The sequence below is a fragment of the Hemiscyllium ocellatum genome, chromosome 6 (genome assembly GCF_020745735.1).
Source record: "Hemiscyllium ocellatum isolate sHemOce1 chromosome 6, sHemOce1.pat.X.cur, whole genome shotgun sequence".
In the NCBI taxonomy this organism is placed as follows: Eukaryota; Metazoa; Chordata; class Chondrichthyes; order Orectolobiformes; family Hemiscylliidae; genus Hemiscyllium; species Hemiscyllium ocellatum.
The window spans coordinates 108068747-108083172 of record NC_083406.1 but is presented as its reverse complement, the minus strand read 5'-3'; the positions used below and the strand labels follow the sequence as shown (position 1 = coordinate 108083172).

General features: G+C 40.5%; 1 protein-coding gene across 5 annotated transcripts in view; it reads left to right on the top strand.

Moving 5' to 3' along the window:
* herc2 (HECT and RLD domain containing E3 ubiquitin protein ligase 2) overlaps positions 1-14426 on the top strand; it is a 238785-nt gene that overhangs the window by 196028 nt on the left and 28331 nt on the right. For all 5 annotated transcript variants that reach the window (XM_060826247.1, XM_060826244.1, XM_060826246.1 and 2 more), the window contains 6 exons: positions 2766-2881; positions 6461-6659; positions 6936-7150; positions 10294-10471; positions 12056-12217; positions 14206-14297. In XM_060826247.1, the coding sequence (XP_060682230.1) occupies positions 2766-2881; positions 6461-6659; positions 6936-7150; positions 10294-10471; positions 12056-12217; positions 14206-14297 (962 nt within the window). The remainder of the gene's footprint in view (positions 1-2765; positions 2882-6460; positions 6660-6935; positions 7151-10293; positions 10472-12055; positions 12218-14205; positions 14298-14426) is intronic.

Sequence of the window (14426 nt, the reverse complement as noted above, 5' to 3'; positions counted from 1 at the left end):
AGATGTGTTTAGTGAATCCCACTGTAGTGGAGAAGTGGATGCCTGGTCCATCTCACTATAGAAGAGCTATGCATCACTCCCCCATAGAGCCATTTGACTCAGAGCCCTCTGGTCTTCAGTACTTCAGAGATGGAATCCAGTGATGTGACTTTCCTGTTTCTGTTATAGTGGGGCTGTACAGCATTGAGTAGGGGGTCACTGCTGAATGTCAAACCCCATTGCCCTTGCCTCCCTTCTCCTAACCCTCTTCCTCTCCATAACCTGTCAGGCACTTAATTCCAATTTCACTTCCCTTCTGAAGCTATTTGCGTTTCTTGCTGATACTTCAGCCATTATGAGCACACATTTATGCCATTAAATCCCACTCGTGGAGAATTGTATTATAAGAATGAACCTTGTCTTTTTCAGTTATATAGAAATCTTTTTGAATAAGTTTGTTAATTCTGTTAATGAATCATAATTATCAAAGGGCAGACAGTGTTGTAGTGGTAAATATGCTGTACTAGTAATCCAGAACTCCAGGCTAATGTTCCAGGAACATGAATTTGATCCCAGGATGGAAATTTGAATTCCATAAAAATCTGGAATAAAAAGCTAGCCCAATGACTTGTAACTAGTGTAGATTGTTCTAAAAACCCTGCTGTTCACAAATGTCTTACCAGGAAGGAAATCTGCCATCCTTATCTGATCTGGCCTACATGTAATACCAGACTCACAGCAATGTGATTGCTTCTTAACTGTCCCCTGGACAGTTAGGGATAAGCCATTAGTGCTGGCCTAACCAGTTATGCTCCCATTCATGGATACATTTTAAAAAAATTATTGCAATATTTCTTCATTATATTCCTATTCTTCAGTGGATTTGTCAATACTAGTCATTGATGAAAGGTCAGGAATCTTCAACCTGATCTTGTTATTCCCACTTACCAAAATTCAAAAATGTTTATCAAATTTAGGTTTTAAATTCTCACCATTTGGCTAAACAACACTTTGCTTTACTGATAGCTATGTAATATAAAAAAAAATTGAGGTCGTCCACTTTGGTAGGAAGAACAGGTGTGCAGAGTATTTTGTAAATAGCCAAAGTCTGAAAGAATAGATGAACAGAGGAACTTGGGTGTCCTTGTCAATAAATTCACTGAAGGCTAACATAGCTGCAGCAAATTATTCAAAAGGCTAATGGAATATACACTTTTATCACAACAGGCTTTGAGTAAAGGAGTAGTACTTCAGGATGTAGGTTTGCTCACTGAGCTGGAAGGTTCATGTTCAGACATTTCATCACCATACTAGGTAACATCATCAGTGAGCCTTTGGATGAAGCACGGGTGGCATGGCCTGATTTCTGTTTATGGGTTTAGGTTTCCTTGGGCTGGTGATGTCACTTCCTGTTCTTTTCCTCAGGGTTTAGAAATGTCATTTCCTATGATGTCATTTCCTTTTTTTTCCTCAGGGGTGGTAAATGGGATCCAAGTCAATGTGTTTGTTGATAGAGTTCCGGTTGGAATGCCATGGTTCTAGGAATTCTCGTGGTGTGTGTTTCTGTTTGACTTGTCGTAGAATGGATGCGTTGTCCCAGTTGAAGTGGTGTCCTTTGTCATCTGCATGTAAGGATACTAGTGAGAGTGGGTTGTGTCTTTTTGTGGCCAGTTGATGTTCATGTATCCTGGTGGCTAGTTTTCTGCCAGTTTGTCCAATTAGTGTTTGTTACAGTTCTTGCAAGGTATTTTGTAAATGGTATTAGACACAAATGACATTGGGACAAGCCAAACAGAGACTTGCACGAGAATTCCTGGAAGCATGGCATTCCATCCAGAATTCTATCAACAAACACATTGACTTGGATCCCATTTACCACCCTCTGAGGAAAAAAAGGAAATGACATCACCACAGGAAATGACATTTCCAAACCCTGAGAAAAAGAACAGGAAATGACATCACCCAGGGAAATCGAAACACATAAATAGAAAGCAGGCCATGCTACCGGTGCTTCGTCTGGGGGCTCACTAATGATGTTACCTAGTATGGTGACGAAACATCTGAAAATTAACCTTCCAACTCAGTGAGCAAACCTATATCCAGAACCTCAACCTGAACTACAAATCTTCTCAAAACTCGCTAATAGTACTTCAGTGGAGCTTCGTTTGCACAGGATTTTGTTTAGGATGCACATAGAATACTGTGTACAGTTTGTTCTCCTTATCTCAATTTATTATTACTATGGAGTGAGTATAACAAAGGTTTGTTCCCAGGACCATGCAGAGTTTGGACAACTGAGCCTGTCTACTCCAGAGTTTCAAAGCGTGAAAAGTGATCTAATTGAAACTTAAAAAAAAATGCTTAATGAGCTAGACAGGGTAAATGCAGATAAGAGTTTCCAGGTTGAGGAGCTACAGCTAGAAGATACAATTTAAGTACAAAGGAAATTACAATTGAGATGAAGCTTTCTTTTTACTTTGAATATAATAAATCTTCGTAATTCTCTTCCCCAGAGGATAATGCAAGCTCAGTCTTTGAGTATATTTAAAGCCAAGGGTAATGAGTTTGAGTACTGATGGTATACAGGATTCTGGGGATGGGCTAGGTAAAAGGCATTGAGGTATTCCATCAATTCTGATCGAGTTAAACAGCAGAGCAGGCTCAGTGGACCAAATGCTTATGTTTCTGGGAATAACTGTTTTTGTTATACATCAACTGAAGCTCCAAATTGGAAGGGTTTCAAACATAATTTCAGCTCCTCATAGCTTGTTTTGCATCTGGTACAGGTGGCAAAAAAAATCCGTGAATTAATGACTGAGAATGAAAATATGGATGTACTTCACGAGAACCATGACATTTTTAAAAGAGAGCAAGATGAACAACTTGTTCAGTGGGTTAACAGGTACAAAGCCAATACTGTCATTTTTAAATTGCCTGTAGAACGTACAGTATTCGGTTACGATATGTTGTTGTGACTTTATTTTGCCTCTGAATAAATGCCAAAAACAAAATTCCTTTAAACTTTTTGTATGATGCTTCCCTACTCCATTCAATGAAATCTAACAATGGCAGCATAGTTTACTAGGGGAACGGAAGACTGCAGATGCGGGAGATCAGAGACCAAGAATGTGGTGCTGGAAAAGCACAGCCATTCAGGCAGCATCCGAGGAGCAGGAGAATCGACATTTCGAGTATAAGCCCTTCATCAGACGTGAGTATTCCTGATGAAGGACTTATGCTCGAAATGTCGATTCCCCTACTCCTCAGATGCTGCCTGAATGGCTGTGCTTTTCCAGCACCACACTCTTAAACTCAGCATAGCTTACTATCTTGTTCCCCTGCTCCTCGGATGCTGCGTGACTGGCTGTGCTTTTTCAGCACCACACTCTTAAAACTCAGCATAGCTTACTGTCTTGTTCTCCTCTGTTTACTGTCTTTTTTAAATACCAGATGGAAGACCTGGTAATAACCATAGGGTTCAGCCCAACAAGTCTGCTCCACCATTCAATCATGGCTGATCATGTTTCTCAACCCCATTCTCCTTCCCTCTCCCTGTAACCTTGAATAAATCTCCTTACTAAGCAGAAGCTGCCTACCTCTGTCTTTAAAGATGATAACTTGGCCTCCACAGCCTTCTGTGACATTGAGGTCCACAGGTTCACTATCTGACTGAAGAAACTCCTCCTCATCTCTGTTCTCAAGAGTCGTCTGTTCACTGTGAGTTGTGCCTAGTTTCTCCCACTAGTCGAAACACCATCTTGATGTCCACTCTTTTCCAGGCCTCTCAGTATTCTGTAAATTTCAATGAGATTACACCCCATCACTCCCATCCTCCTAAACTCCATCGAGTACAGACCCAGAGTCTCAACTGCTGATCACACGGTGAGCCCTTCATTCCTGCAGTTGCTGTGGCGAACCTCCTCTGGATTGCCAAAATGCCAGCACATCATTAGGTGCAGGGCCCAAAACCGCTCGCGATATTCTAAATGTGGTATGTCCAGAGCCTTGTATGCCTTCATCAGTATGTTCCTGCTCTTGTATTCTTTGACTGCCAACTGAATCTGCATGTTAACCTTAAGAGAACCCTGAACCAGGATATCTAAGTCCCTTTGTGTTTAAAATTTCTGAAGCCCTTCCCCACTGAGAAAATAGTCTACACCTCTCTTCTATGTACTAAAGAGCATAACTCCACACTTTCCCACATGGTATTCCATCTGCCACTTCTTTATCCACTCTCCTAGCCCATCAAAGTCCTCTGCAGCCTCCATGCCATCTCAACGCTACCTGTCCCTCCACCCATCTTTGTGTCATGTGCAAACTAAGCAATAATGCCCTCACTTCCTTTGTTCAGATCGTTTATGTATAATATGAATAATGTAGTCCCGCATTGACCCCTGTAGAACTTACTCGTCATTGGCTACCATCCTGAGAAAAGACCCCTTTGTTCCTACACTGAACCTTCTGTCAGTCTGTCAATCCTCTCTCTATGCCATATCTTGCCCCGAGCACCATAGACTCTTATCTTATTTCACAACTTTGTGTGGCACCTTCCAAATTTTAATATAGAGGTGCTTATTCAGTCACTTAAAGGAATGTCGACAGAGGTGAAAAACATGAAACAATTTTAAGGCTATTAGATTGCACTATATAGAGCAGGGATCCATTAAAAATCAGAAAAATATCCTCTTAAAATTAGTTGAAAGTATTTGAAACACAGAAATGAAGTAATGGTCTTTCAGTATAGTAATACGAAAGATTTAAAATTGATGAGGTGGTGCAGGATAACTTGTCTCTAAGGGGACTTGATGAGGTGACAGAACCAGATGGGATAGATCCTAAGGGAAGTGAGTATGTTAACTACAGAGATGTGAGCTGTAATTTTCCATCTTCTTTAGACTCAGGTTAGTGCCACCAAAACTGAAGAATTGCAAATTTTGTAGCCGTTTTCAAAATTGTGTGTAAATCTATGCCCAGTAACTAGTTAAACCTTGGTCGGAAAGCTTATAGAAACAATTCTAGACAAATTGAATAGCCAGTTGAGCAAATGCAGGTTAATTGACGAAAGCAAGCAATCAATACATGAAAGAAAAAAGGTGTTTAGCTTGATGGAATCTTTTGATGAAGGCAGTGCTATTGATGTGATGCACATGGGCGTCCAGAAGGTATTTTTCCCTCTGAGCCACACAATATCCTGCCTCAAATGTATATTATTCCTTCATTTTCGGTGGGTGAGAATCCTAGAACTTCTTCCCTAACAGCACTGGTGGTATTCCCGCATCTCAAGTACTGCAGTGGTTTAAGAAAGCAGTTCACCACCCTGTTCAGGACATGAAGGGTTCGGAACACAAACAGATCAGCCATAATGCTTTTAAATGGCAGAAAAAGATTAAAGGGTCGATGGTCGTTATATGCTCCCAATTTGTATGTTTATAAGTATGCAATTTAATATTAAGAAGTGAGTCATTTGATGAGGAGAACATGGAGAAATGATACAAAACAAAGCTACAATTTTGAAGGGAGTGCAATATCAGAGGGACCTGGCTGTAAATGTGCATTAGTCATTGAAGCTAACAGAATAGGTAGGGCATATGGTGAGTAAATTATGCAGCTGTATTAGTGAGGATGTAGACAATAAAAGGCAGCAAGTCATGTTAGACTTGTGGCAAATTCTGGTTTGCTGCCAACTAGAATATTACGCCCCATCCTTTATTCTACGCTTTAGGAAGGATTTGAAGTCAGGAGACAAACTGCAGAAGAGATTCATAAGAACTGTCCCAATATTGAGAAACTTGACTTATGTAGATGGATTAGAGAAGCGAAGCAGGAAGAGATTTGATCATTATTCCAAGTCATGAGGGGACTGGATAGGACAAAATTGTTCCGAAGATCAGAATGGTCATAAGTAAGAAAGCACGGGTTTCAGGTAATTGGCAAAGGAAGCAATGGAGAACTGAGAGGTACGTTTCACAGAGTGATGGGTTGGGACCTGAAATGTGATGCTCAAGAGTATGGCAAAAACCGATTTAGTAATTACATTCAAGAGGCAATTGATAATGATCTGAGAAAAAGAACATGCAAGGCTACAGGAAGGCGACTGAAGTGGTACTGGGTAAATTGTAGCCATGAAGACCTAGCACAGAAATGAAGGTCTGAGTGATCTCCTGTGCTGTAAAAGCTCTGGGAATAACCATGAGCATCTGTGGTCACACTCCCTTTTTTATGCAGAGGGGAAATAGTTGATCTTTTAATGATATCAATGAGATCACCAAATCACTGTGTAAAGGTGAACGCAAAAAGTTTAGTACTGGCATGTCTGGACACCAAAAATTCAAATCATATTGACTGATTTTGCTGAAATATTTATGAACTGAGTGATAGTTGAGAATGAGCTTTGGTTCAATTTTTTTTGACTGGGAGCAGAGAAAAGGAGAACAATTAGTAGAAAGCGTGTATATGTTTCAAATGTATTTTTTTTAAACAGACGGTCTGATGATTGGACTCTTTCTGCTGGTGGAAGTGGAACAATTTATGGCTGGGGACACAACCACCGAGGACAGCTAGGTGGTATAGAAGGTGCAAAAGTTAAAGTTCCAACACCATGTGAGGCATTAGCAACGTTAAGACCTGTGCAGCTGATTGGTGGAGAACAGACATTGTTTGCGGTAACAGCAGATGGAAAGGTGAATGTTCACATATCCTTTGTTAAAACACTGAGTTAATGCTTCGCCATTTTGAAGAGTTATGCATGCTATAAGCCATTTATTGAAATACAGTAGATCATCAAAATGGTACAACGAGACTCAAAAACTGTTACTTGGACTTTTATTAATAGCAAAGTCGCATTGTTTAAACTAATTTGCGGGATCTTTACTAATTGATCAGAGAAGACTGTGTGGCTGTAAGGCAATTCAGGTGCATTGCATTAATAATTTTTGATTCTTTCTCTATTATATTAGTTGTATGCTACTGGATATGGAGCTGGAGGAAGACTGGGGATCGGAGGAACAGAGTCTGTATCAACTCCAACTTTACTGGAATCCATTCAACATGTTTTTGTAAAGAAGGTGGCAGTAAATTCAGGAGGCAAGCACTGCCTTGCCTTGTCATCTGAAGGGGAAGTCTACTCTTGGGGAGAGGCAGAAGACGGCAAGCTGGGGCATGGCAATAGGAGGTGAGAGAGAACGTTCTGGACATTTAGTTTTAGTTGAGCTCCTTCTTCAGTTTTCAGTGATACGGTGAGGGTATGGAGAAGATTTGCAAAGATGATGCAAGAAGCGCGTGGGTACACATACCAGGAAATTCAGGCTGTTTTTTGCTTTCTCTTGAAAACAAGTCTGAGGCATGACCTAATGGGTCTCTAAAATTGCAAAAAGATTTCATAGAGCGAATGCAGAGGGAATGTTTATCCTTGTTCGGGAAAAACGTAACTAGAGATATTCCTATAAAGTATCCACTAAGAAATCCAATGCACAATTCAGAAAAAAATGCTTCTTTACCTAAATGGTGGCAAGAATGTGGAAAGGAGCAGTTGAAAAGAACAGTAAAAATGCATTTAAAGGGAAACTAGACAGCCTATGAGAATTAAGGGATTAGATGGTTACAATGGTGGGCTTATTTGAAAAAGTTACCAGCAGTGACACTTAGAGCTAAATAGCCTGATTTTGTGATAACTATCCTGTGACGCGAGTGAATTAAAAAGCATTCGGTTAAGACTTGCAACATGGTCTACCCTGGTAAATCAATGTAGTTCCATGCAGTGTCACCAGAAACGCTACTGCATTAAAGACTTCCTTGATCTCTATTTTAAACAAACAACAGAATTTTAATTCCAAATGTACTGTTTTAAGAAGGCAACAGTGAGAATGAAAGATTGGTATTTGTGTGGATTTTAAACAAAAACTGTTTGATAAAATACCAAATGTTATGTTTATAAGCAAAATGGAAACCCATGGGATGAAAGGAGAAAGAGATATTCAACATAGTTGTTTTCTACCCTTGGCTAATTTTGTATCCACACTGCCAAATGTCTGGATCAGTGGTGCTGGAAGAGCATAGCAGTTCAGGCAGCATCCAACGAGCAGCGAAATCGACGTTTCGGGCAAAACCCCTTCATCAGGAATAAAGGCAGTGAGCTGGAAGCATGGAGAGATAAATGCTTATCTCTCCATGCTTCCAGCTCACTGCCTTTATTCCTGATGAAGGGCTTTTGCCCGAAATGTCGATTTCGCTGCTCGTTGGATGCTGCCTGAACTGCTATGCTCTTCCAGCACCACTGATCCAGAATCTGGTTTCCAGCATCTGCAGTCATTGATTTTACCTACTGCCAAATGTCTGCCCATCCCAACAACCTATCTCTTTGCTTGAGATCGATGACCATCTCTGTCACTGTTTATTACCCTTCCAACTTCCATGTTCTCTGCATATTTTGAAATTGTGCACCGGTAATCCCAATTCCAAACTTTGCATGTATGTGCAGCTATTTTTGGGCTGGAAGGAAATTCACTGGAGTTTCACCGATTTCAGTGTTGGAAAGTACCGCTTTTGATATACATTGATGACTAGATTTGAGGTAGATACAGGATGTAATTTCAAAATTTGCTGATATGAAGTTTTATAGTGAAAAGGACATGGGCTTCAAGACTGTCAGCAGTCAGTTGAAATGTATATTTACATGATAGATGAAATTTGACACAAAAATGAAGTGATAAAGTTCACTACCGTCTGAAAGAAGGCCTGAACAGTTCCCATCCAGTATCAACCTCACCTGCTGAGGTGTGTTCTCATTACACAATGTCTCCTTTGATTTGTCCCATTTCCTTTAAGTGAAAGTTGTTGCTGCAAGTACCCATGTGGGGCTTAATTATGTCTGTTCTTTTGTGGGGCTTTGGTTTGTGGGTGGTGTTGTGGGTCAAATCTCTTGGGTACATGTTGACTTGTATTAGTGCTGCTGGAAATATTAACATTGATTCCAGTCTCCACTTCTCACTCCTTTGCTTTGATCTATTTCTGTTTCTTCTTCTTCCTTGATTTCTCTGTCTGCATTCTCCGTTTTTACAGACCAGCTAGCCTTAACACTGTCTTGTGTCTAGCTCCCCCTACTGTGCATCCATCTCTCTTCTCTACAACCATGAATGCATCCTTTGTTTTTTACACTGGCATCTGTGATCTTTAATTTCCCGTGACCTCTCACTGTTCCCTAACCAACTCTTTTCCACCTCCTCATCACTACCTTTTTCAACAGCATAAGAGCCATGAATTATTTGACCTCTTCAATTTCACTGAAGGATGTGAAACACTAACGTTTGCTCTCTGTAAATGCTGCCAAACCTTCTGAGTGTTGCAAACATTTTTATTTTAGATGTTTAGCATCTGCTGCGTTTTGTTTTTGTTTGACATGATCTCCTCCTACTATCCTCAGCTAGCTAATGCCATGCAAATTCCAGTTATCTGGGTTTGTTTGTATTATTATCTTCTCTTATGCTTTATCCCTTTTGGGGAGCTATTGAATGGATTAGCGAGTTGATTATCAACATGCTTGACCTGTACCATTAGCAGCACCTCTTCCATGGGCAACATGTCCAGCAGTGAGATTTGAATTCAGAACTTTAGACTCTGAGGTCATGGTGCTACTTACTGAACCTTAAGACCTCTGGTTATCCAGATGAGATTGACTGAGCTGATCAGTCAATCAGAATTGTAACTCTCCTCAGCCAACCACACAACATCTCATACATTGAATATACTGAAATAAAAGTTGAGACTTCACAACAAAATGTAATACTTTGTTTCTGTGATATGATTTGATTAGATTAGGTTAGATTACTTATAGTGTGGAAACAGGCCCTTCAGCCCAACAAGTCCACACTAACCCGCCGAAGCGCAACCCACCCATACCCTTACCCCTACATTTACATTTACCCCTTACCTAACACTACGGGCAATTTAGCATGGCCAGTTCACCTGACCTGCACATCTTTGGACTGTGGGAGGAAACCGAAGCACCCGGAGGAAACCCACGCAGACACGGGGAGAACGTGCAAACTCCACACAGTCAGTCGCCTGAGGTGGGAATTGAACCCGGGTCTCTGGCACTGTGAGGCAGCAGTGCTAACCACTGTGCCACCGTGCCGCCCACTATGCTTCATCACATTACTCCAGCTTGCAGACTGACTGGTTGTGACTCAAGATTTCGAGTTTGTGACTTTGTATTTGGAAGAAGTGCTCCAAAGTGAACATTTTAATCTTTGATTTTAAACAACTTTGAGAAGCCAGGCTTAAAAGATGTGTATTACATTTGACTTTTGGCTCTTGTAGCCCCTGTGACCGGCCTCGTGTTGTCGAATCGCTGCGTGGTATCGAAGTGATTGATGTTGCTGCAGGAGGAGCACATAGTGCCTGCATCACTGCAGCAGGAGAGCTTTACACTTGGGGAAAAGGTAGATACGGAAGACTGGGACATGGGGACAGTGAAGATCAACTGAAACCAAAATTGGTGAGTGAGTACAACTGATGGAGTGTTAATTTGAAAAAGCCTAAAGTAGTGGTGATGGAAATTATTATTCCTGATTTGTTGTGAGCATTAATAGTATCGTGTAATAGTTACAGTATCAAAAGGGACCAAGCAACCCATCGTCTTGTGCTGGCTGAATAAAGTCGCTACCCTTTCTAATACCACTTTCCAGCATTTGATTTATAGCCTAGTAGATTACAGCACTTCAGACAGATCTAGTTCCTTTTGAATGACCTGAGGGTTTCTGCTTCAATCACCAGACTTAGCAGTAAATTCCAGAGACCCACTAGCCTCTTGTTAAAACATTTATTGTTTGTGTTCCCTCTATTCTAATAGCTTGGCCTAAAAAATAAAAAATCTATTTATCTCTGTATGTTTAATCTATTCTATGTATGCAGTTTTATGGAGCTGAACTTTGATCGTTAATTTACCATGTACTTGAATATCTGGGCTGACTGTGTCACATGTCTGAGATTTTGTTTTTCTCTTTTGTTTTTAATTACCTTTCTACTGCATATGTAAATTTACTCATTTTACATTTCAATTTCCAAGTGTTAGAATTCCAGCTATATTTTATGAAAAGATAAAACATTTGCAGAGCAGATGAAAAGGGAAATATATTCCATAAAAGTTGGAGATTCTGAAATAACCTGATTTTTCACTTTAATGTTCAGAGCTTCAATTTCTGATGGCTACAAGCCTAGCAAGAATGGAGGAAGGCTGCCTGTAAATCTTAGGTGGTACACAGGCTGACTGAAAATTTATATTAGGAGAAAATGAGGACTGCAGATGCTTGGAGATCAGAGTCGAGAGTGTGGTGCTGGAAAAGCACAGCCGGTCAGTCAGCATCCAGGGAGCAGAAGAATCGACGTTTTGGGCAAGAGCCCTTCATCAAGAATGAGGCTTGTGTGCCGAGGGGGTAGAGATATAAATGGGAGAGGTTGGGGCTGGGGGCAAGGTATCTGAGAATGTGATAGATGGAACTGTGGGTAATGGTGATAGGTCAGAGAGGAGGATGGAGTGGATAGCTGACGTTGTTCATCGAAAGTGAAAACACTTCTTTCCATATGGAGCTGATTGATATTTTTGACATCAGGCACACCTGGCAGACATGTTTTGCATGTTTTGTTGATTGGGAAACTCCAAGAAGCAGAACCAGCCTTTTATGTTTGTTCTGAGTGCAGATAGACCCTCGGGACCATGTAACTTTTGGATTTTTGAATATTTTGAATGGGGATTAAATGACATTTCCATACTAAAATGTTTTAAAATTACCAAACAGCAGACCCATCTGTGATACTATGAGCACTGAGACAGAATTGATGCCTGCCAATGCAGTGATATGGATGGGAGTAGGTGTGGAATTGCATTAACTATTTGCATACCAAACAACCTTGTTAATGAGAAAAAATCTTCGGATAAAGGATTGTCTACCTGTACTATAATCGTAATTATTATTCAATTGAATTTAATTGAATTGAGTTATATTGCATTCTGGTCTCCAGTGAGGATGTTTCTGTGCGCTGTTGTTATCTTTCTGAATGCAAATTTATGTTCATTTCTCAGGTGGAAGCACTGCAGGGTTACAGGGTCATAGATGTTGCGTGTGGAAGTGGTGATGCACAAACTCTTTGTTTGACTGATGATGATATTGTCTGGTCCTGGGGAGATGGAGATTATGGAAAACTCGGAAGAGGAGGCAGCGATGGCTGTAAGGTCCCAATGAAGGTACTGAGAGTTTGATGCAGATAAATTCACACAAAGCTGATATTACAGGGGAGAAATCCATTTAATGCAGACCTAACCTTGATACACTAGATGTAAAAATGGCAGGGTGTCATTGAAGATGCGGGCAGTTCCAATTCCCCCTTACCCTGGGGGTTTTGATGGATATTGTCTGCTGGTAAGTTGTAAAGGCGACCTGAAGTAATCACACGTGCTCATTTTTGCCCAGATGCAGTGTTGTAAAGGTATTTATTTTTTTCCTAAAGCTGTCTTCTCTTTTCAATGCCAAGTTTCCTAATGCCAGGTCAGACTTTGAACCTCATTAATCTCACCCGTAGTCCTGCTCATGTGACATTCAAAAATTTTAACATCTGACCCAATTCCAGCCCGCTCAATTTTGTGATATTAAAATTCACCTTCAGGGGTTTCTGTTCTTAATGGAGGCATTTAAGCTTTCCTAACATGAATGCTGCCTCGCAGTATTAGTAAAATTTGTTTTTAAATGTTTGTGTAATGTCAGGAAGAGTAGAAAGGCTGTTGCTATTCCCATGTACTCGAGAGGGTCATGGTGGTACCATCACCATCCTCCTCATGTTCTCCAACTCATGAATTGACCTGTTTAATTTGCTTGGTAAGCAAATGGGTAAATAATTATTAGTAGTAGGCAGGGATATCGATTTGAAGTTACAATTAAATCTTGTTAAATAATGGAGCAGGCTCGAGAGGCTGAATGGCCTACTGTCCTCCTTCCTATTGGTATGTTCCCCTCAGATTGTGTAATGCATTGTTGCTGAGATTGCAAAGTGTTAGACTCTACACTACGTAGAAAAACTTCAATGGTAGCAATCTCAGCAAGACCAACTGCAGGATATCTCCTTGATGTGTGCCATGGCTGACTCTGCATCTTGGTACCATAATTTTATTTTCCAATATTTATGTCACTACACTTTCCCCATCATGATTATTAAGAGCTGTATACCTACTGGACAAATATACGTCCAGTTTCCCTTCCTTTTCCCCCATCCCTGTTTATAGTGACCAATTTGTCTTAAACTGCAGAGTAATCACCGCTTGAGCAGTCTTACAGACAAATTCACTCTGCATTAATGTTGCCAAATGTAGCTAGTTAACCGACATTCTGTGTTCCATGGCTGAAGAAATGGCAACTTTTGCCACACTGTGTGGAGTTTGCACGTTCTTCCCGTGTCTGCGTGGGTTTCCTCCGGGTGCTCCGGTTTCCTCCCACAGTTCAAAGATGTGCGGGTCAGGTGAATTGGCCATGCTAAATTGCCCGTAGTGTTAGGTAAGGGGTAAATGTAGGGGTATGGGTGGGTTGCGCTTCGGCGGGTCGGTGTGGACTTGTTGGGCCGAAGGGCCTGTTTCCACACTAAGTAATCTAATCTAATCTAATCTAATTTCTAGGAACTTTGCAAATCCCACACATCCTACATCGTGAATGCTGCTTCTTTCACTCATCTATGTCTTGATCTGGCCATTGTTGCACTTCTAATACCTCAATTTAATAATAAATTAAAATTTATTTTACCTCATCTGCCTTGTCTTTCGGATTTTACTTTCTCTGTAAAGGCATCTGTTTGGATCACTTAATGTATTTTAAAAACACCCATGCTCATCTAGAATTTCACTCAGTTGGATTTTTGATTATTTCATCCAATAAAAAAAATTGGACGAAATAAAAGCACAACATATATGATTGTGGAGAGCCCTAGAGACCCTATCACAGCTTGGAAGTCTCATTCTCAGCAAGCTAAAGATTAATTTTCTATTGCATTCTTCATTAGCTTTTGAATATCGTTGCTATTTGCTTTCAACTCTGCAGCTGCTTTTAATACGAATACATTTTATTTCTTTTAAATTCAGTCTTTTCATTATATTTGTAATTGATTAAGACCAATTAGGTGGAGCATTAACAATAGTGACAACTTTTAGGATTGCATGTACTGACATTGTTCAATATTTTCTGCAAATAGATTGATTCCCTAACTGGACTTGGTGTGGTTAAAGTGGAATGTGGATCACAATTTTCAGTGGCTCTAACTAAATCTGGATCTGTTTATACTTGGTAAGTATATATCTTTAGTGTTTCTCACATTCAGTTTTCATTGTTTTCTAAAGACCAGTGGGTGGCACGGTGGCACAGTGGTTAGCACTGCTGCCTCTCAGCTCCAGAGACCCGGGTTCATTTCCTGCC